Here is a 23,197-nt window from a genome sequence, read left to right as displayed (position 1 = left end):
ACAAATTGAAAATAAATTTTAAAAAATATGTATATTTAAATAACACTAAAATAGATACAACTTAACAAGTAAATATTTCTAAAATAATAATAAAATTAACAAATGTCTTTAAAATAAAAAAAATTAACAATAAAATAAGTTTTATACAATATCCAAACAATAACAACAAAATAGTAGCAACATAATAGTAAAATAATAGCAAAATAGGGTCAAAACAATAAGAAAATATTATTAAAATTTTTTTTGTCATGTAGTGAATTCGGGCCGAGCCGGGCCCAGGCAATAAATGCTTACCCAAGGCCTGACTCGTTTTTAAACGGGCCTTATTTTTTTTCCCAAGCCCATTTTTAGGGCCTATATTTTTTACCAAACCCTCCCACATTTCGGACGGGCCTACCCGGCCCGGCCCATGCACACCTCTATTAACAACCCATATCTTTATAATTTTTAGAGGATTAAATCAAAATATTATCATCTTTACTAATTTAAAATTTTAAAAATTTTAAAAAACCTAAATAATTTTTTTTCTATTTTAGGATGCCCTGTTAACCCCTAACTATACCCCTATCTTATGGTGTAGAGTAAATTTCTCGTACCATAAGTTATGCACCAAAAAAATTATTTATCATATATATGTACAATCTGCATTAAAATTTTCGAAAGCTACTTATCTTGGATTTATTTCATACTTACCTACCAAACAATCTCATTCGAAAAGTGAATACGAAATCAAATTGATTAAAACTTTAATTTCCAATTCAAAATCAAAATATAATTTATAAGAATTAAAATTCGGGTTTACATGTGTTATAACATTAAACATAAATATTATTATCTAAATTATAATTAATTAATTTATCTTTTAAATATTTGAATTCACTGAATATTTAAATTTAATAATCTATAAATAAAAAATAATATTTTAAAAATCACAATTTTATACTATTTTTCCTCCATAATTGATTAATATGGATCCTAAATATTCAAAATCCAAAAATTGTACTTTGATGAAATGTGTCAAAAGTTTATTGGCTAAATATCCATAATAATTAATTTAAGATTGGCATTGGGGCTTTAGACCATGGGCATTATCATCCATGGTTTTTCACGTGGAAGAGAGCTTCCTAGTTACGTAGATAGACTTTTCTAAGAAAGAGATGTGTTCTTTAGCCTTATAAATGCCCCCCTACATCGCAGCCATTTACTTCACATTTCATACTGCCTTAACAATAATGGCTTCTTCTATTTTAAGAACAAGTTTTCTTCCTTTACACCAATCCCAAGATGGATATAATTCCATTTCTAGCTTCCATCGCAAGGTCGGTTATCTGAAAAAATGCCCAAGTTTTTCTCTTCTTTTTTTTTTCCCTCCAAGTTTTTCATTGATGGACTTTGTTGATTGCAGTGTCGATTCAATAGAGTTACAGCAGCTCAGTTTGAAACGGGGAATGCAAACTATGAAAGGAACACCATGGATAAACGTGGACAACAAACAACAAGAACCGAAAGGTTGCTTAATTTCTCAGGAGAAAAACCGTCTACTCCACTTCTTAATACCATAAACCATCCCATTCATATGAAGAATCTTTCCATTGAGGTAAATAATTAATTATACCATTAACTATAATTATTAAGATTTTTAATCACTTATTATTAATTTCTTGATTGAAAAACGATAGGAGCTTGGGAAGTTAGCTGATGAGCTACGAGAAGAGGTGGTTTACACAGTGTCAAACACTGGTGGGCATCTCAGTTCAAACCTTGGGGTGGCTGAGCTAACAGTGGCACTTCACTATGTTTTCGACACTCCTGTGGATAAGATACTTTGGGATGTTGGGCATCAGGTAATAACATTATGTTGTCTACTGCTAAATACAGTTATTTCCATTGATGTATGATGGGTTATTAACATACTGTATTTTGTTATTTGCAGTCCTACCCGCATAAGATTTTAACCGGTAGAAGATCGAGGATGCATTTGATTCGACAAACATGTGGATTAGCAGGGTTTCCGAAAAGGGAAGAGAGCATTCATGATGCCTTTGGAGCTGGCCATAGTTCTACTAGCATTTCTGCTGGTTTAGGTAGTCAGTTCTAAGCTCTTCATCATAGATATTCATAGCCGATATTTATCTGATTGATCGTGATAGGCTGATACTGGTGAGCTGTTTTATGGCAGGAATGGCAGTTGGGAGAGACTTGTTAGGGAAGAACAATCATGTAATTTCAGTAATAGGTGATGGAGCAATGACTGCTGGAATGGCATATGAAGCAATGAACAACGCTGGTTATCTTGACTCAAATCTCATTATCATCTTGAATGATAATAAACAAGTTTCGTTGCCGACCGCCACAGTCGATGGTCCGGCTCCTCCAGTGGGAGCTCTTAGCAAAGCTTTAACAAAGCTGCAATCATGCAGGGAGTTTCGTCAACTACGCGAAGCCGCAAAGGTGTATAAATTTGGTTATTCGACCCTAAATACTTCACTATGATAACTAGACAAAATGGGCTTATTTAGTTTTTTTGACATATTGATAGGGTATCACAAAGCAAATAGGTGGACAGACACATGAAACCGCTGCCAAATTCGATTCCTACATGAGAGGAGTTGGTGGTGGTTCAGGGGCTAGCCTATTTGAAGAACTAGGACTATACTACATAGGACCAGTGGATGGTCACAGTGTAGAAGACCTTGTTTACGTGTTAAATGAAGTTAGATCAATGCCAGCCCCAGGGCCTGTTCTCATTCATGTCATTACCGAGAAGGGAAAAGGCTATGCCCCTGCTGAGGTTGCACCAGATAAAATGCATGGTAAGTATAAGTACAATTCAACACTATGTCACCTGGACTTGAAATAAGTTCCGTTTGAATTGTGTCCAACACGGGTGTTTTTCTTCTTGTTGTAGGGGTTGTGAAATTCGATCCAAAGTCCGGAAAACAAATGAAGAGCAAGTCGGAAACATGTTCGTATACTAAGTACTTTGCAGAGTCTTTAATAGCTGAAGCAGAAGAAGATGATAAAATAGTGGGAATCCATGCCGCCATGGGTGGAGGAACCGGGCTTTCTTTATTCCAAAAACGATTCCCGGATCGATGTTTCGATGTCGGGATAGCTGAACAACATGCTGTTACTTTTGCTGCTGGTCTAGCTTCTGAAGGGCTCAAACCATTTTGTGCCATTTACTCTTCATTCCTACAAAGAGGATTCGATCAAGTAATTCCAAGTTAATTATAAGCTAATTTGAAAGCAATGGTGTGATCAAAATTAATAATAACAAAGTGTTTAATTATTTCAGGTTGCTCATGATGTTGATCTCCAAAAGCTACCAGTGAGATTTGCAATGGACAGGGCTGGCCTAGTGGGTGCAGATGGACCGACCCATTGCGGTGCATTTGACACTACTTTCATGGCATGTTTACCTAATATGGTGGTAATGGCACCTTCGGACGAAACTGAGCTCATGCACATGGTGGCCACAGCAGCCGCCATCGATGATCGTCCTAGCTGCTTTAGGCACCCCAGAGGCAATGGCATCGGCACCATTCTCCCACCAAACAACAAAGGAACAACGTTAGAGGTACATCAATGTTATCCTACTAAGATCTCTTTAGTCACAAACAGTCACTCGTAAGTTCGTAACCCGAAATTTGAAAATGTTTAGATTGGGAAGGGAAGAATACTAAGAGAAGGAAGTGGCAAGGTGGCCATTTTGGGGTATGGAACAATAGTACAAAGTTGTATGAAAGCAGCCGAGCAGTTACAAATGCTTGGCATCTCTGTAACGGTGGCGGATGCTCGTTTCTGTAAGCCAATTGACGGAGATTTACTGAGACAACTAGCTCGAGAACATGAGATATTGATCACCGCAGAAGAAGGATCAATCGGAGGGTTCAGCACCCACTTTTCTCATTTCTTATGCTTGAATGGACTACTAGATGGCAAGCTTAAGGTAACACTAATATCCATTAAAATTTATACTTGGTGGAAATGTATGTTATTGCTCTAACATCAATGTTACATGGTGCAGTGGAGGCCAATGATACTACCAGATAAATACATTGACCATGGATCTCAAAAGGATCAAATTGAAGAGGCAGGGCTAAGCTCAAAGCATATTGCCGCCACAGTTTTGTCTACGTTGGGTCACACTAGGGGAGGTGTCCGCCAGCTCGACCTTATAGATTGATCTCTTTATGTATTCTTTTAGGACTTATTTTCTGTATATGCTGTACCTGTACCTCTTTATTAAATGAAAGTTTGATGTAAAGTAAAAGCAGGATGTAATTGAGTGTTTTCTTAATCAAGGTAAAAGAATAATCTAATTTGAAAGAATTCAGTTGATATTTGCCGTAGCTAAATGAGAGTTTCACTACTATAGAAAACAAAGTTCAACACAATAAAGTTGTTAACATAGTTTGGTTTTTCTATATCTACGAGCTTTACTTTAAGAGATAATTCACTATCTTAAACCTCGTATAAATAGTGATTTAAGTTTTATCAAATACTGGTATTACAGCTACAATTTCACACCTAAGATCAAGATTTCTCTTCACTAAGGTTTTCTCCTAAAAACTTAGCTCGTAAACCAAGTAACTCACTTGTTTACTTAATAATGAATTTTTAATGAACAAATTAAGTGCTCACACTCCACCCTTACTATATAAGAGTTTAAAACTTGCTAAGATAAAATCAATTACAATTAAGATCTCATTAAAATAGCCTCATAAGAAGGCTTTACAATATCCTTACAAAATATATAATAAATCAAAGATCTCCAAGATATGTTTTCAACTCGGTCAAGTTAATCTTCACAAAACAATGGATCCAATTTGCTTGATCTGAATTGATTCAATATTCAAAGATTTATCGCTCCACAAGTTGGTCTTTCAAATATGGGCCAACATAGGTCCATAAAATCATCTAAGTCACTATCTAATTGATTTTATCGAAAAGATTGTCAACTTCAAATTAGACAAGTTATCTGATATGCGGAGTGTTATGAGCAATGAACATTGCTCATTGCATTTTCACATAACTGCCTCAGTTATTACCTCTTTAAAGGTTGAATAAGACTTCTATATTTAGAACACGAATCTAATTTCATAAAGTAACCTTTAATCCATACTGATCTATTCAAATATCACAAATTAAATACCTTAATATAGTAATATAAAGGATTGATTTATAAAATCAGCCCAACTCATATTTTCTTGGATAACATAAATCTATACAAGTAAATATTGTAATAGGCCAATTTAGTCCGGGCCCAAATAGAAACCAAACAAAAAATAAAAATAAAAGATACTAGAATCTATTACAAGAGTCCATTTATAGAAAACATTAAGCCCAAATTTATAATTACAAACGGCCCAAAATAAAAACCCTAATGGCCCATTGGCCCAACAACCCAAACATTTTTCAGTAAAACCAAAAAAACCTAGCCCTTTCGCATTACGCACCACGTCAGCGTGCCCACCGCCCGAGGTCTACTTCCCTGGCACGTCCCTTGCACCAAAATGACAAGGCTCGAGTCTCATCATCACTGTTGACTATGCACCGTCGCTTGCAAAAGAAAAAAAAAGGACAACACGCAATAACAGTAGGAACGGTAGAAAAAATAGCAAAAAAAATGTATGTAATGGCTATAAAAGCCATAGAACAGATTGTATGAGGGAGAACTTTTTTTTTGGAAGAAAAGAAATTATATACAAACATAAAAAAAAGGTGATTTACTTTTTTTATTCTTTTAGATTCGAAAAATAAAAAATAAAAAATAAAAATAAAACCCTTACCTCCCGATTGGTCTTCGCACCACTGTCGGTATCTCTTCCGGTCTGAAAGGCTGTCAAATCCCTAGGGATTCGGCCAAGGTCGCGGCGGAGAACGTCGAAAACCGAAAGGTTTCCTTCTTTTTTGGGGGAGTTTAGGCATTAGTTTAGTGTTTTCGACTCAAAATCGGAGTTCTACGCAGAAAAAGGGGTAAAAAAGGGTTTTTTTTGAAATTTTCCAGCCACCAGAGACGGCGATCTCCATTACTGACGGCAGGTGGCCGCAGTGGCTCCTATGGCCGACCTTAAGGAAATTTCAAAGGAAAAAAAAAGGGGTTGAAAGCAGTGTTTTTTTTTTTAAAACACAAGAGAAATGAAATTTTTGAAAAAATTAACTTATTGTAAAACGACACTGTTTTAGGGTTGTCCGAAATGCCCCAAAACAATGCCGTTTTTGGGCCGACTCGAAGACCCGACCCGGATCCCCCTAGGGTCTGCATGTTTTTGGGAGAGGGTCTAATTACCGCTCTAGTCCTTCTACTTTTTAATTATTTTTCAATTCAGTCTTAATTTTTTTTTAGATTGTACCTCTTGATTTTAATTCATTTTCAATTTAGTCCTTATACCGTTGACCCCTTGGGGAATGACACATGTACTGTTTTGGATTAATTGTCTTCGGGGCCCTTGAAATTTTGCTCCGCATTTTACTTTAGCCTCTTTATCCTATTTTTTAATTTAGACAATAGATTTTCTTGGACTTTTTAATTTAGTCCTTTATTCCCCAATTCTTTAATTATTTTGCGATTTATGGCTTAATATTCTTTTAAATTTCAATTTAATCCATCACTTGATTAATTTTGTCTCTTTCGTTTATATTAACACTTAAAATTTATGTCATTTACGTTTCTTTTTATTTATATGTTTTATTTTTATTTTATCCCTATTATTATTATAGTTATTATTTATTGTACTTTGATTATCTATATTAGAATTAGAATAGTAATTATGGATTGATTGATTGATTGGTTTATTTATGTATTATTTCCTGGCCTTTTTTTATTTAAAATTTATATTACTCATTTTCTTTTATTTGCACATTTTTGTTGCCCCTATTATTATTATTATTATTTATTTTACTTTGATTATTTTTATTAGAATTAGAATAGTAATTATCACATGATTATTGCCATTGTTATTGTGAGTTGATGTTTTATTACCATTAGAGTTATATCATTGTCATTCACTAGCTTAACATTTTCATTTTTTATTTTTTATATATAATCGTTTTATTTTTTACATACTTCCATTTTATTTTATTTTGCTACAATCATGTCACGAATCGCGTTTAAATATATTTATGCACTTTTATATTATGTCTAAACAAGTTAAATGCACATTGCTTTAAATGTTACATTTGTTTTTGCTCGATGCATAAAAAAAGAAAATTTTAAAATTAAGACAATATTCTGTGTTTGGAGATTTGAGAAGTTATGCCCTAACTTACGGGGTTCGACTTTCTCTTTGAACCTAGATAATTGTACATTCCTTTTAAAACTAAGAGCAAGCTTATTTTCGAAGATTCGAGATGTCGTATCCTAACTTACGGGATTTAACATTTTGGTTACCTCGAGATAAGAAGGCCTTCTACATACGTTTTGATTTATTTAAGTGATTTTAATTAAAAATAACATTATACAAAGTGGGATCGTGTTTTTAAATTCTCTTCAAATTTTTTATTCTTGACACTAAGACATAAATTAATCAACTAAGTATCAATTTTGGGTGTTACCAGGGTGCTAATCCTTCCTCGTGCGTAACCGACTCTCAAACTCATTTCCTAGATTTTGTGAACCAAAAATCATCGTTTCAATAAATCTAAACTTTTATTAAAATAATCAAATTACGAGGTGATCCGATCATACCTAATAAAAAATATTGGTGGTGACTCTCATTGTCAACTTTTTTTTAAAGTCAATTTTAAAAAAGGTTTCGATAAATATCATTAATATCATTAAAAAGTAATCTCGATTGATCCAATCAATTCTTTAATAATAATCACGAGAGTGACTATAAAATAATTCTATGCAAATAAATAAGATACTTTGACAACAAATTCCAAAAGAATTTGGATTTGAAAGAGATGAAATATTTCATGGATAGTGAAATTACTACGAACACAAATTTGCGAGGGTTGGCCACAATATTAATTGCATGCTATTGGAAAATGACTTCACGTCTCTTTTAGCGACACCATATTAATTCAAAACACAAATTTGTCGTCTTTGAGTTTGCGACATGTGAGAGTTTTTATTTCTTCATCTTTGAAACTTTCCTTCCTACGATCTTATCCCCAAATCAACTCGATTATATTTTTAGTTTAATAACTCTTTTGGCCTTGTACTATAATTAAATCATCACTTTGATATTTTTTTTATCAGTTTGGTCTTTATATCTTTTTTTATCGGTTTGGTCTCTTACTTTCATTCAGAGATGAAGTCAGAATATTTTTTTAGAGAGGCTGAAATTAAATTGTATATTTTTACAATAGTAAAAATATAATTTTACCATTTGAATATTTAATCTTTATAAGTTTTAAAGGATTAAATCAAATTTTTATCATTTTTAGGGGCTAAAGTGTAATTTTACTTTTACTATTTTAAATTTTTATAAATTTTAAAGGAGCTTAAATGAAAATTTTTCATTTTAGTGGGGACCGGGGGCCTTGCCAACCCTTGACTACGCCACTGCTTTCATTCTATATAGCTTGTTACTCCTACTCGAATTTCCGTTAAAAAAAATAAACCAACCAAAGATCCAGTACTATGTGTCAATAAAATAAATAAATAAATAACTTAAAATTTTTTAAAAAATAATTAAAAATTTAAAAAACATCCAAAAATATTAAAAAATAGAAATTATAATTCTTAAAAAATTCATAATATATTTTTTAGAATTATAAAAAAAAGTATTTTTCAGATTTATAAGTATGCAAACCTTAATTTTTTTTAAAAAAAATCATAAAAAATAGATTGTTCGGAATTTTACGCTTTTAAAAAAATTTAGAATTTTAATGTTTTTTTTTTTGGAAATTTTAGGGTTTCTTTTTTCTTTTTCCTTTTTATGAAAATTTTGTTACTAAGGACTTTGGAGTTTTATAATAAAAATACCATAAAATTCTTAAAACTTTTCTTAAAATTCTAAAATTTTCTATAAAAAACCCTAAAATTCCAAACAAATAATTTTTTTTAAAAAAAATTGTATGAAAATTTTATTTTTTTTTGAACTTATTCATACTTCAAAAATAGATTAAGATTTTTTATATAATTTTTTGAGTTTCAAGATTTTTTTGGGAATTCTTATTTTATTTTAATTTTTTTTAAGTTTTGTTATATTTTCTTTAAATTTTTAATTTTTTCTTGACACATGGCAACATATCATTGGTTGGTTTGATTTTTTTAAACAAAAATTTGGGTTGGGGTAACTACTATTACAAAATATACAAAGCCCAAACTGATACAAAAACAATACAAGTACCAAAGTAATAATTTAGCTATAGAAGACGACCCAAAAGTGGTATTAAGCCTATAATTTTTTATTTATTCTTTTGTTGTTGTGGTAATAGTAGTAGCCGGCAGCAGTAGTTTTTTAATGACCCAAAAGTACAATACAATCTAAACTTTAAAATGTTTAAATTAAAATTTCAAAAGTATTAATCAGAACCATTACTTAAATACTTATTTGGATATAAAGTTTATTTAAAACATATAAAAAAATTTAAACATGTGTGAATCCTCGGCATGGAAAGCTCGGATATAAAGGAGTGCCATTAAAATTTATGAGGATTATTTCTTTGTTTTTAATGTTATATCAAAGTTATCAATGTGATAGATTTACACATATTTAGAATATTGGATCAATATGTTAGTATTTAATGCCCAAATTAACAGAAAGATTTAATTTTTATTGTACTAATTCTTCAAGCACTCAATTAAAATATTTTGAAGTTAAAAAGACTTATTTAGAAAATGAATCATAATTTAAATACATAAAATGGAATTAACTTTTATTTTCGAATTTACATTATCATCTACATTTCTCTTTCTTTATCAAAAGAGACTTATCAAGATGACAAAAATGGATGATTGAACTGTTAATAGAGTGGTAAATTATTCGTGTTCAAGTCCTCAGGTTATATCTCACCCGTGTGATTGATTTGCGACCCAAGGCTGATTTGGATTGGTGGTGGTAGAGCGCAAGTCTGGGCAGTCTGAGTTTTTACCTGACGTATATATGCATGTGCTGGGAGCTTAGCTTAGAGCCTAGCTTAGGGCTAATAGTTCACCCTTAGGCTTGGGACGGCATGGCGAAAACCCATTCTGTGAAAACGACTATAGGTGATAAAGGATCCCAAGAGTAGTGGTCGAAGAGCTCAACGGAGATTTTCTGTAAGAGACAATTGTTGTTTCCATGGTTGTGGTATGTGAGAAGTTTTGTGGGGATTTAATGTTTTCGGCTTCGTGCTGTGAAGGGAGTTTATCTGTGGTTTGTTTTTCTGAAATATTTTCTACTCTTATTTTTACTTGAACAGGATTCAAGTCACACAAACTCTAATAATTGAATATCTTGATTCTTGTAAGGATTTTACTCTCCATCTTTTCTTATTGAATATTTTGGAGGTTGGAGTCAAGATGTGTATAGAAAGGCTGTTTAGAGGCTTGTGGGTAACCAACAAGATAAGAGACAAGATGTGTATAGAAAGGCTGTTTAGAGGCTTGTGGGTAACCAACAAGATAAGAGATAAATGAGAAAAAGGGAATGATGGATTGAGCTACAAATACAAAAGCTTGAGATGGTGAAGTCATATGCAAGAGGTTTGTAAAATAACCAAATGGTTGAGGAGATACTCAATTGGTGAAGGAAACAGGAATTTCAGTGCTAAAGGGGTAGCACCTTGACTATGACTTTTGAACAGTTTCCAAGAGAGGTGGAGGATGTGGCCATCGAGCTTACCAAAGCAAGATCTGTTTGAGTTGGAATGTCATGATGTTTTAACCATGGTTAGAAATCTTGATCATAGTAGAAGTGATGGAAAAATTTAAGGTCGGTTTAGAAGTATTTTCCGTAGGGGTTGTTGAGGGGTTGAAAATAGGCTTGGAAGCTACGTCGTTGGTAATGTTCATGGCTTCTTGCTCAAGTTCCCACAGATGGAGCCAAATGTTTGTCGTTTTGGGATAGAGCAATATGTGGATTGGAGAAGCTGACACAACATTACACGTTAATTTACATTTTAGATACCTTAATTCAGTATTAGTTTTATATAGAACACAATTTTTTAGTTTGATCAAATTAAATAACTAAAAGTCTATTATTGACATTAATGATTCAGAATATAAATTTCCTGTGAAAAATACCATATTTTGAGTAAGTGAATTTTCCTATAAGTTTAAAATATGTAGTAAGAGAATTTCAGTTACTGTCTTAATTCACTTCAAACACCCACTCGCGGTTTCAAATTATAGAGAAGTTCTATTTACTTCTGTTTAAGGTATGAAAGTCAATTGTAAATGTATAAAAAAATATAATTAAAAAAATAAGACTTTTATCACTTGTGTTTTTAAATTTTTAATAATTTTAAATATAAGAAAAACATATAATTAAGAAAATAATAATGTACTAAATAGAATAATATGTTGGTATTTCTCATGTTTGTTTTACAGTCAATATTTTCGAGGTTCATATTTGTCAGCCCTCCAAACAATATCATCTTTAAGATTTAAATCTACATTATTTAATATTACAATATGACTTATCACTATACACAATATTTATTATAATAAAATCATAATTTTCGTCTAAGCAAACACAACAACTATTTCAACATGATATATAAGAATGTATAAATCACAAGGACAACAAGGTCGTGAGATAATTTCAATTTCATGTTTCCAAATTTCAATGGAATTTCGATTTTAGAGGTGGAATCATTAAAACATCAATTTTTTGAAAATCATCGGTGCAATGACAATAAAGTCGTGAAACAATTTAATTTCACTTTCAAATTCTAATAAAATTTCGATTTAAAGAGATCATTTCATTAAAACATCGATAATGAAATCGATACAAACACAATATAACATGATGATTCGCCAAAACTTCTTTGAAGAGCATCAATACAAACATTAAATCGTGAAACAATTTCAAATTCCAATTATTAGAATTAAGTGACTCGAATCCTTATTTAAATAAAATACAGTGGTAAAATAAATAAAAGAAGAATCCATATAGAATTACACTTCTTTTATTTTATTTTAGAATAAGGTTTTTTAAACTTTATTAAATTCCATCTATTTGATATTAATTAGAATAAGGTGTTTTAGTCTTACTCGAATACGGCTTTACAAGCCTATAAATAGACATAGTCTATTCCTCTTATAATGATTTCGAATTCGACATAGTGAATTTTCTTCTCCTCTGCCCGTGGTTTTTTTCCCGAAAGGGTTTCCACGTAAAAATCTTTGTGTGTTCTTTATTTTTATTTTTTATTTTTTTCACAAATTGGTATCCGAGCTTCCGGGTTGTTCATCTCGATCACGGTAATGGCGTCTTTAAAGTATGAAATTCCGCTGTTGGATCGCAACACCAGATTTGCGTTGTGACAAATTAAGATGCAAGCAGTTCTTGCGCAGATGGATCTAGAGGATGCCCTGCTAGAGATAGATAAGATGCCTTCGACATTAACAGATGAAGAGAAGAAGCATAAGGATCGAAAGTCGTTAAAGCAATTACATCTGCATTTGTCCAACGAAATTCTGTAGGATGTGATGAAAGAGAAGACTGTCGCTGCATTATGGAAGAGGCTAGAACAAATATGTATGTCGAAAACTCTAACAAGCAAGTTGCATATGAAGCAGTGTCTTTATGCTCATCGTTTGGAGGAAGGTGCGTCTGTACACGAACACTTAACAGTGTTTAAAGAAATTCTCTCAAACTTGGAGGCCATGAAGGTTCAGTATGATAAGGAAGATCTAGGGTTGATTCTACTTTGTTCGTTGCCCCCGTCTTATTCAACCTTTAGAGACACGATTTTATATAGTCGCGAGTCTCTCACAGTTGATGAGGTTTATAATTCTTTAACCTCGTATGATAAGATGAAGCATCTTGTGGTTAAACCCGACTCTTAGGGAGAGGGTCTCATTATTCGTGGGAGACAAGATCGGAATGCTGATGATGATCGTGGTAGGACATAAGAACGGAATCCTCGTGGTAAATCTAAAGGTAGACTAAAGTCTTCAAACAAAGGTAAAACTTGTAACTTCTGCAAGAAGAAAGGGCACATTAAATCTGACTGCTATAAGCTACAGAACAAGATTAAAAGGGAGGTTACAAATCAAAAGGGAAAACAACCAAAAAATTCTAGTGAAGCTGATGTTGTAGAAGACTACAGCAATGGTGAACTTCTAGTCGCTTCTGTCAATGATTCTAAAGTAAATGAGGAGCGGATACTTGATTCAGGCTGCACCTTCCACATGAGTCCTAATCGGGATTGGTTTACAACTTACGAAACAGTGTCTGAAGGTGTTGTTTTGATGGGAAATAATGTAACACCCCCTACTCGTATTCATTACCGGAATAGTGTACGAGGCATTGCCGGAGTTTACAAATTAATTTAATTTTTTTTAAAACTCAATATAACCCCTTTATAGATATCTAACCTTCCCTGCAATTTTAAACCGAGACTCATCCAAATCAACCAATCCAATTCAACATATTTTTAAGATAGATTCATGCATATTTATAAGATAACCTCATCACACATCAAAACCAAGATTTGTTAGCCATACCATTGGCTGACCTTACATTCATTTCACAGAATCATTTACTTTATTAGCTTATACATGCCATTGATTTCCAAAATAAAGTTTCTTTATATACCAAAATCCTGAGGTTGATAGTGTGATGTGTCTCCTACCAAATCTGACCTCCGAGCTCTTAACACTACAAAATAGGGAAAAATAAAATAGGGTAAGCATTTTGTGCTTAGTAAGCTCATGTAACAAGAATTATACTTACCTAATATTTTCAATACAATACAATAGACATTCATATATCCATTCAATGCATTATTAGCCTAACATGCACAAACTCAACATTCAAGTTAGTATAATAATTTCCATGTATCAATAATATATATACCATGATTGATGTGCTCATCAATACCATGATTTCCATTTCCTTGTTATTTTTCCATATCTATCCCGTGTGAATTTATCAGAATTTCGATGGGTTTTTTAGAGGTACACTTTTTGTAACACCCCTAACTCGTATCCGCTGCCAGAACAGGGTTTCGGAGCATTACTACCATTTACAGATCACTAAAAAAAATTTAAATACTTACCGATTCAATGCATCATATAAATAAATATATTACCATTCAATCAACAGTTTGACACTTGTATAAGCATCAAACAGCAACATTGTTAGTATACTTGCACATATCTCATATAAATTCAACATTGATATATCTATTTTCTCGACATATCGCACTTGAGTTTAATAATAGTTTCAACTTACATAATTTCCTTGTATCAACATATCAAAGATAATCATATATGTACATGTCATGAAACATATCATGCTCTTACCGTTTCTTCATAAGCATATATCATTCATTTCATTATATCAATATTTCATTCTCCATCATTTATTATTTACTTTTATGAATATTCAAGCTGTCTATCTGTGTCATAGTCACTAAATTATTTATATCTGGAGCTATAGGACTCCAAATTAAGATCCGCTAATTTTTCCTTAAATCTAATCTCATATATCTTCTTACCATAAAATTTTCAAAATTTTTGGTTTAGTCAATAAGTACAGTTTATTCTTTAAATTTACCCCTATTCTGCTGTCTGACGGTTGTGACCCTTCTTCACTAAAAATTAATTATCTCCTTGTACAGAATTCGAATGATGTTCATATTTGTTTCTATTGAAAATAGACTCATTTAGGATTCTAAACATATAAATATAAGCCCCTAATTATTTTTATCCAATTTTTTTTATGATTTTACAAATTCAGAACAGGGGAACCCGAAATCATTCTGACCTTGTCTCACAAAATTCATCATATCTCATGATTTAGAATTCCATTTCTTACATAATTTCTTCTATAAGAAACTAGACTTAAAAATATTTAATTTCATATTTTATTCATCCTATAATTAGATTTATACAATTTTTTATGATTTTTCAAAGTTAGACTACTGCTGCTGTCCAAAACTGTTTTAGTACAAGATATTAATTACCATGTTATAACATCCTTATTTTCTTTTTCTACACCATTTCTCATCACTTTCTCTTATTTTTTCTTCACTAACATATCAAGAACATAGGACCTTATGCAAGAAAACTCTACTATAACATTATTTCCATGCTTTATCAATAATAACAAACTTAAAAACATATTGAAATCTTGATGTACTTACCTTTTCTTATTGACTTCAATCTTTAACTTGATTTTTCTCTCTCCTCCAGCTTCGATTTCTTGAATCCAACTTGATATTCTTGCTCCCATCATCTCCTTGCTATCTTTCTCTCTTGATGGCTATGGAAATTCTTTCAATTTTTAGGTGAAAATAATGAATTTTTGGTGGAAGGACTAAATTGTAAAGAAAGCAAACTTCTTTTCTTCTTCTTATCTTACGTTAGTTTGCATGGGAAAGGAAATGTGTTGATAATTCTTCATCTTTCCTTCCTTTTATACTAAATAAATAATAATATAATAATAATAAACATCTCATAAAATATTAATAAAATAATATTTATCTAATTAATTAATTTAAAATATCATCAACATAATCATTACATTATAGAATTCTCTCTCTTACTAATTGACCATTTTGCCCTTCATGATATTTTAGAATTCCATCCTTGAGTCATCACTTAATTTGGTAAAATTGTGATTTAGTCCCTCATAATTTTTTTACATTTTCAATTTGGTCCTAATTCATCAATTTTTCTTGGTTTCTAAATCATTCCACCCTTAAAATATTTTCACCATTAGTCCTTCAACTTTTTTATATTTACACTTCAACCTCTTAAATTTTGAGTATTTACTCTTGTGCAACAAGACTTTTCTCATCTTTGCAATTTAGTCCTTTCTTGAATTAATATATCATAATATACTTCTCAATATTGACATCACTCAAAAATTCCCTTTTTGTCACTTTATTACTTTATTTCCTTATTTTATTATATCACGGATAATATTTTACTGTAAAAATTTTCGGGGTATTACAGTTTTAGTGTACAATTTTGCTCCGTCAAATCATATTCATGTGCGCACATTTCTATTTCAGAGAGCACACTCCCGTGAACCTCAACCTTGCAGTGGGATTACCAGTCCAGGCTAAATCCCCTGCAATATAAACTCATAGAGTATTGTCGAGATTACCAGTCCAGGCTAAATCCCCTGCAACGACAATTACTCTAACAAGCTTGGATCTGAATTACCAGTCCAGGCTAAATTCAGACCCTAATTCGGATTACCCGTCCGGGCTAAATCCATTTTCCACATATTCTTCGGGAGGGCTATATCAGGATAGGATCACCCGTCCGGGCTAGATTTTTTTTACCGTCAATTCCTTTTCAGAGATCCATCAAATTTTCCTTTCATTCAACCGGGATTTCTTCCCCTTTTATCAAATATGTCAATATTTCATAAATTTTCATATAATGAACTTTCAAATCATTTTCATATCAAAAACATACATTTCAAGCATTTAAGAATATAATTCAAGTTACATGAACTTACCTTAATACTTGTTCGTGTGCAAAAATCTATTAATCCTGAACTTTTTCCTTTCCTCGATCTAGCTTCGTATTTAAATCTTCTGGATATAAATAAATAAATTTAATTATCAATTTAATACATTTCATGTTCATATGCAACATTCTCTATAATTTCATTATTATTTATAGTTCATTCAAAGTTGTCTACTTGAGTCATAGTCACTAAATTATTTTTATCTTAAGTTAAAAAACTCCAAATTAGAATCTGCTAATTTTCCCTGAAACTAGACTCACATATCTTCTTACCATAAAATTTTTAGAATTTTTTGTTTATCCAATAAGTATAGTTTATTCTTTAAAGTCACCCATGTTCTGCTATCTGACAGTTCTGACCCTTTTTCACTAAAAATTAATTATCTCTTCATACAAGATTCAGATGATATTCCTGTTTGTTTCTCTTGAAAATAGACTCATTCAGAATTCTAAACATATAAATTTAAGCCCCTAATTATTTTTATTCAATTTTTTATGAGCCAGAACAGGGGAATCCAAATTCATTCTGACCTGATTCCACAAAATTCATTATATCTCATGATTTACAGATCCATTGCTTGCACCGTTTCTTCTATGAGAAACTAGACTCAATAAGATTTAATTTAATATTTTTTTCATCTTCTAATTCGATTCCTACAATTTATGGTGATTTTTTAAAGTTAGTCTACTGCTGCTGTCTAAAATTGTTTAGTGCAAGCTATTTATTATCATTTTCCCCTAAGCTTTTAATAAATAATAATTTCGTCCCTACTCAATTAACCTCTCAATTGAGCTGATTTTTCTCAATTAACACATTATTCCATCACTTTAAACTACTTTATAACCTTTAGGAATCATAATTTCAGCAATAGATTTTAATTCCAAACATTTTCATAATTAGGTCCTAAAAATCAATTTCTATTGAAATTACCTAATAAAATCATCTCATAAACAAATTAAAGCTTCAATTTCATTCTATTTCATCATAAAATTATAGTACTCAACCATGGTGACTTTCAATTTCATCCATGAAATAAAAAACTAATGAATTTAATAGTAGGACCTAGTTGTAAAAGTCTTAGAAACACAAAAATTACAAGAAAAAGGTAAGGATTAACTCACTTGGTGCAAAAATTTTGGAATACCAGCTTAAAGAACCCCTCCTATGGCGTTTTGGCTGATGATAATGAAGAAAAATGAAGAGAAATCTAGATATTTCCTATTTAGTCCTATCTTTTTTTAGTTAATTATGCAATATTCCAATTTTGCCCTTAAATCATCAATTTTTCTGCTGATTTCATGTCCTTGCCGTCTAGCCCAAATAAATTTTGGGTCTAATTTCCTTTTAAATCATTTCTCATTAGACACTTAAACTATTTAATCATTCTAGCAACTTTTACACATTTTCTAATTTAGTTCTTTTCATTTAATTGCCTACCCAAACGTTAAAATTTTCTAACGAAATTTTAATACCACATTACTAACATTTTATAAATATTTATAAAAATATTTCCTACTCAATTTTACGAGATCAAGGTCTTGATACCTTGTTTTTACCTAATTCCTTCAATAATTCCTTTTTCTAACTAACCACTAAATCGGTAAAATTTTTCTATCGATATTTTCATATTATTTTCCCATTATATTAATATTCATGCAATAATTTTTTAAATAATTTCTCTTTAAATCAGATTTGTGGTTACGAAACCACTGTTCTGATAACCTTAAATTTAGGCTATTACAAATAATGCTTCGTGTAAAATCACAGGTGTTAAAACAATTAAAGTTAAGATGTTTGATGGAGTTGTCAGAACACTTAGTGACGTACGACATGTTTCAGAATTGAAAATAAATTTAATTTCGTTGAGTACTCTTGATTCAAAAGGGTACAAATACACAGTTGAAAGTGGGGTTTTAAAGATTTCCAAAGGTTCCCTTGTTGCGATGAAAGGGCAGAGAAAGATTGCCAAGTTATATGTTTTGCAGGGTTCTACTGTTACTGGTGATGCAACTGTCGCTTCCTCTTCCTTGTCAAATGATTATATTACTAAATTTTGGCATATGAGTGAGAATGGCATGGTAGAATTGAGGAAAAGAGGACTTCTTGATAGACAAGGAATTTGCAAACTGAATTTTTGTGAGAACTGTGTTTTTGGGAAGCAAAAGAGAGTTCGATTCAACAGAGGAATCCATAACACGAAGGGAACATTGGAGTATATTCATTCTGATCTGTGGGGGCCATCCAGAGTGCCTTCAAGAGGTGGAGCTAATTTTATGCTAACTTTTATTGATGATTTTTCCAGAAAAGTTTGGGCGTTCTTCCTGAAGGAGAAAAGTGATGTGTTTTCCGCATTTAAGTCTTGAAAAATTATGATTGAAAAACAGACGGGAAAAAAATAAAATACCTCTGCACAGACAATGACTTAGAGTTTTGTTCTGATGAGTTTAATAGATTGTGCAAGTCAGAAGGGATCGTGAGACACTTGATAGTTCGCCATACTCCACAGCAAAATGGCATTGTAGAACGAATGAACAGAACGATCATGGAGAAGGTTCGATGTATGTTGTCAAATGCCAACTTACCAAAGTCGTTTTGGGCAGAAGCAGCCTCTACTGCATGCTTTTTTATCAACCAATCTCCATCCGTTGCCATTGAGAAAAAGACTCTACAAGAGGTATGGTTTGGTAACCCTGCTATTATTCTGATTTAAAGATTTTTGATTATCCTGCTTATGCTCATGTTGATAATGGAAAATTGGAACTAAGATCCATCAAATGCGTTTTTCTTGGTTATAAAGCTGGTGTAAAAGGGTATAAGTTATGGTGTCCTGAAAATAGAAAAGTTGTGATTAGCAGAGATGTTGTTTTTGATGAAACTGCTATGCTACCTAACTTATTTCTTAAAGACTTTTCCAATAAAGAAAATTAAAAGCAGGTGGAGCATCAGATTAATACAGAGTCAACTTCTCAAGCCAGTACAAAAATTGATAATAGAGTTGCTTCTTCACCACAATACTCTATCGCGAAAAACAGAACTAGAAGATAAATTAAACCTCCGTAGAAGTATGCCGAAGCTGATTTAGTTGTTTATGTTTTAAATGTGGCTGAAGATATAGATGCAAACTAAGAGCCATCTAATTATTCTGAGGCGGTTAGCTTTGAAGACTCAGAAAAATGGATGTTTGTTATGCAAGAGGAGATGGAATCACTTCACAAAAACAAAACATGGGATCTTGTGAAACTTCCTAAAGGTAAGAAGACTGTTCGTTGTAAATGGGTGTTTACAAAGAAAGAAGGGACTCTTGGAGTTGAAGAACCTAGATATAAAGCAAGGCTTGTTGCAAAGGGTTACAGTCAAATTCCAGGAGTGGACTTCACAGATGTGTTCTCCCCAGTTGTGAAGCATAGTTCGATTCGAGCTTTGCTTGGTATTGTGGCCATGCGTGATTTAGAGCTTGAGTAGTTAGATGTAAAAACTGCATTTTTGCATGAAGAACTTGAAGAGGATATTTACATGCAACAACCAGAGGGTTTTACAGTCTTAGAAAAAGAGGACTATGTTTGCTTGCTGAAAAAGTCCCTTTACGGTTTGAAAAAGTCACCAAGGCAGTGGTACAAGAGGTTTGATTCCTTTATGACTTCTCATGATTTCAAAAGAAGTAGTTTTGACAGTTGTGTTTACTTTAAGAAAAACAGTGATGGTTCTTTTGTGTATCTACTTCTTTATGTTGATGACATGTTGATAGTAACAAAAGATAAAGGAGAGATAAGAATGGTCAAAGCCCAACTAAGTGAAGAATTTGAGATGAAAGATTTGGGACCAACAAAGAAGATACTTGGTATGGAGATTCTCAGAGATAGAAAAGTAAGTAAATTGTACCTAAATTAGAAGAGGTACATTGAGAAAGTTCTTTGCAGGTTAAATATGCAAAGTGTTAAGCCTGTTAGTACTCCTTTAGCAGCCCATTTCATATTTTCATCGGCTTTGTCTCCACAATCATATAATGAAATTGAGTACATGTCACATGTTCCATACTCTAGTGCAGTGGGATCTCTCATGTTTGCTATGGTTTGTTCATGTCCAGATTTATCATATGCAGTTAGTGTAATTAGCAGATATATGGTGAATCTCGGTAAAGAACATTGGAAAGCAGTTCAGTGGATTTTAAGATACTTACGAGGTACTATTGATGTTTGCTTACAGTTTGGAAGAATTAGAGATGGAGTCATTGGGTATGTTGATGTTGATTTTGCTGGAGACCTTGATAGAAGAAGATCTCTCACAGGTTATGTCTTTACAATTGGAGGTTGTGCAATCAGTTGGAAAGCCACTTTGCAATCTACAATCACTTTGTCTACCACTAAAGCTGAGTACATAGCATTATTGAGGCTTGTAAAGAAGCTATTTGGTTGAAGGGACTCTTTAGTGAACTCAATGAAGACCTTCAAATCAACACAGTATTTTGTGACAGTTAGAGTGCCATCTTTCTTACAAAAGATCAAATGTTTCATGAGAGAACAAAACACATTGATGTTCGGTATCATTTTATTCGTGATATTATTACTTGTGGTGATATTGTTGTGAGCAAAATTAGTACTCATGAAAATCCTGCAGATATGATGACTAAGTCACTTTTGAGCTTTGCTTAAAATTGGTTGGTGTTCATTGTTGAAGTTAAACCCTTAAGGGGTTTTATGGAAGGGGTGGAGAACTTGTTCGTTGAGAGTTCGCGATGAAGAACTTGTTCATTGAGAATTCGTGTTAAGGTGGAGATTATTAGAATTAAGTGACCAGAATCCTTATTTAAATAACATATAGTGGTAAAATAAATAAAAGAAGAATCCATATAGAATTACACTTCTTTTATTTTATTTTATAATAAGGTTTTTTAAACCTTATTAAATTCCATCTATTTGATATTGATTAGAATAATATGTTTTAGTCTTACTAGAATATGGCTTTACAAGCCTATAAATAGACATAGTTTATTCCTCTTGTAATGATTTCGAATTCGACATAGTAAATTTTTTTCTCCTCTGCCCGTGGTTTTTTTCCCGAAAGGGTTTCCACGTAAAAATCTTTGTGTGTTCCTTATTTTTATTTTTTATTTTTTTTCACACCAATGAAATTCCAATTTCAAAGGGTTGTTTCATTCAAACAATAGTGCACTACAGGAAAATAGACTTTTAGCGGCGCTTTCTAAAACGCCGCCAAAAATGACGCTATAGGTAACGCCACAAAACTGTGTGGCGTTTATTGAAAAAAACCGCTAAAAGCCTTGACTTTTAGCGGCGTTTGTGGGAAAACTGCCACTAAAAGTCACGGCTATTAGCGGTGCTTTTACTACAAACGCCGCTAATTTTGGCAGATTTGCAATATTTTTTTTTACCAATATCCAGCCCTTCCTGCATTAAATTCCAACCAAATACAACAAATATAGTATAAAATGCAGCCAAAAACAGCAAATTTAGCATTAAAATACAACCAAAAAATTAATTCTAAATGATACTTCAAATTTAACTAAAGATATATGATATAATTAATAAATAAAGTATAATTTAAAATATTTTTACAATACTGTTAAACGTGACAAAACTTAAAAACATTCTTACAATAAGAAAACTAATGTCTAAGATGGCGGCTTTTGCGATTGCTGAAACATATGCATCATCTGTTGAAGCTGTAGCTGGAGGTCATCGTACTTTTTGCTTTGCTCTGCTACCATCGCTCGTGCCTCTGCCTCTCTCGCTGCAGCCGTTGCCTCCCTCTCTGCTGCCTCCGCTCTAAGTTGTTGCTGGAGTTCTTCATATTTTCGTTGAACCTCGGCAATTTGCTCAGCCGTGTTCGCTTGCATCTGAGCTATCTGGTCTCTTAACCTCCGAACTTCAGCTTGAGCTTGACTTCCGGAAGGCATGTATTGCTGGGAGCCGGATCCAAAATATTGAGTCGGGGTAACACCAGATCCTTGAAATCGAACCTGACCGTACTTTTCAGGACCCAAAACTTCAGTGATAATTCTGTTATCAATGTTCTCAAGATTAACAGAATTATCACTCGAAACAATCGCTTCATATTCTGCCTTCTTCTCCTTTAGTTTCTCCTAAAAAATCAATTAAAGAGTTAGAAACGAAATATATAATAAAAAGGAATGCAACATAACTTAACATTATTTAAAACTACTAATGATGAATTGAATTAAACAATTATAATTAAAGATTATAAATATTTAGAATAAATCAAATTAAAAAATTATCATTAAAGATTATAAATATTTAGAATAAATCAAATATTATTAAGTAAATATACCATAATTTCTCCAGCTTCGGATGTTATAGGAGATCCATCTTTCTTCCTATGCGTAATCTCAAAAAGCTGAAGGCGTCCAACTTTTTGTCCGGATTTAACTTCCTACAATATAGTAGTAAGAATATTATTTAATAATAGAAAGTTATTAATATTTGAAAGAATTAATAAATTCATAATACCTCGGCCTCAGCTACAGAAGCAAAACTTCTCGACCCTGCTGTGTGCGTGAATTTTTGTTTTTGCTTGCTGCTTGTTCCAACTCGCTCACGGTTCTACATAATAAAATTATTATTACG

General features: G+C 32.2%; 2 protein-coding genes across 2 annotated transcripts; one reads left to right on the top strand and one right to left on the bottom strand.

The window, feature by feature from the left end:
• The first annotated feature begins 1,196 nt into the window (after positions 1 to 1,196).
• LOC107926137 (probable 1-deoxy-D-xylulose-5-phosphate synthase 2, chloroplastic) lies at positions 1,197 to 4,331 on the top strand. The gene is made up of 10 exons (XM_016856938.2): positions 1,197 to 1,319; positions 1,406 to 1,597; positions 1,680 to 1,844; positions 1,934 to 2,084; positions 2,180 to 2,451; positions 2,540 to 2,813; positions 2,909 to 3,216; positions 3,299 to 3,580; positions 3,665 to 3,952; positions 4,031 to 4,331. The coding sequence occupies exons 1-10, from the start codon at positions 1,233 to 1,235 to the stop codon at positions 4,187 to 4,189; spliced, it is 2,178 nt and encodes a 725-aa protein (XP_016712427.2). The 5' UTR covers positions 1,197 to 1,232; the 3' UTR covers positions 4,190 to 4,331.
• A 17,855-nt stretch (positions 4,332 to 22,186) lies between these two features.
• Positions 22,187 to 22,965, bottom strand: LOC121204881 (uncharacterized). The gene is made up of 2 exons (XM_041075610.1): positions 22,902 to 22,965; positions 22,187 to 22,695 (listed from the first exon to the last, which is right to left on the bottom strand). The coding sequence occupies exons 1-2, from the start codon at positions 22,902 to 22,904 to the stop codon at positions 22,225 to 22,227; spliced, it is 474 nt and encodes a 157-aa protein (XP_040931544.1). The 5' UTR covers positions 22,905 to 22,965; the 3' UTR covers positions 22,187 to 22,224.
• Positions 22,966 to 23,197: the final 232 nt, after the last annotated feature.

This window comes from Gossypium hirsutum, chromosome A08 (assembly GCF_007990345.1).
Source record: "Gossypium hirsutum isolate 1008001.06 chromosome A08, Gossypium_hirsutum_v2.1, whole genome shotgun sequence".
In the NCBI taxonomy this organism is placed as follows: Eukaryota; Viridiplantae; Streptophyta; class Magnoliopsida; order Malvales; family Malvaceae; genus Gossypium; species Gossypium hirsutum.
Note: the sequence above shows the minus strand (reverse complement) of the source record. Positions and strands in the feature narration are given on the sequence as shown.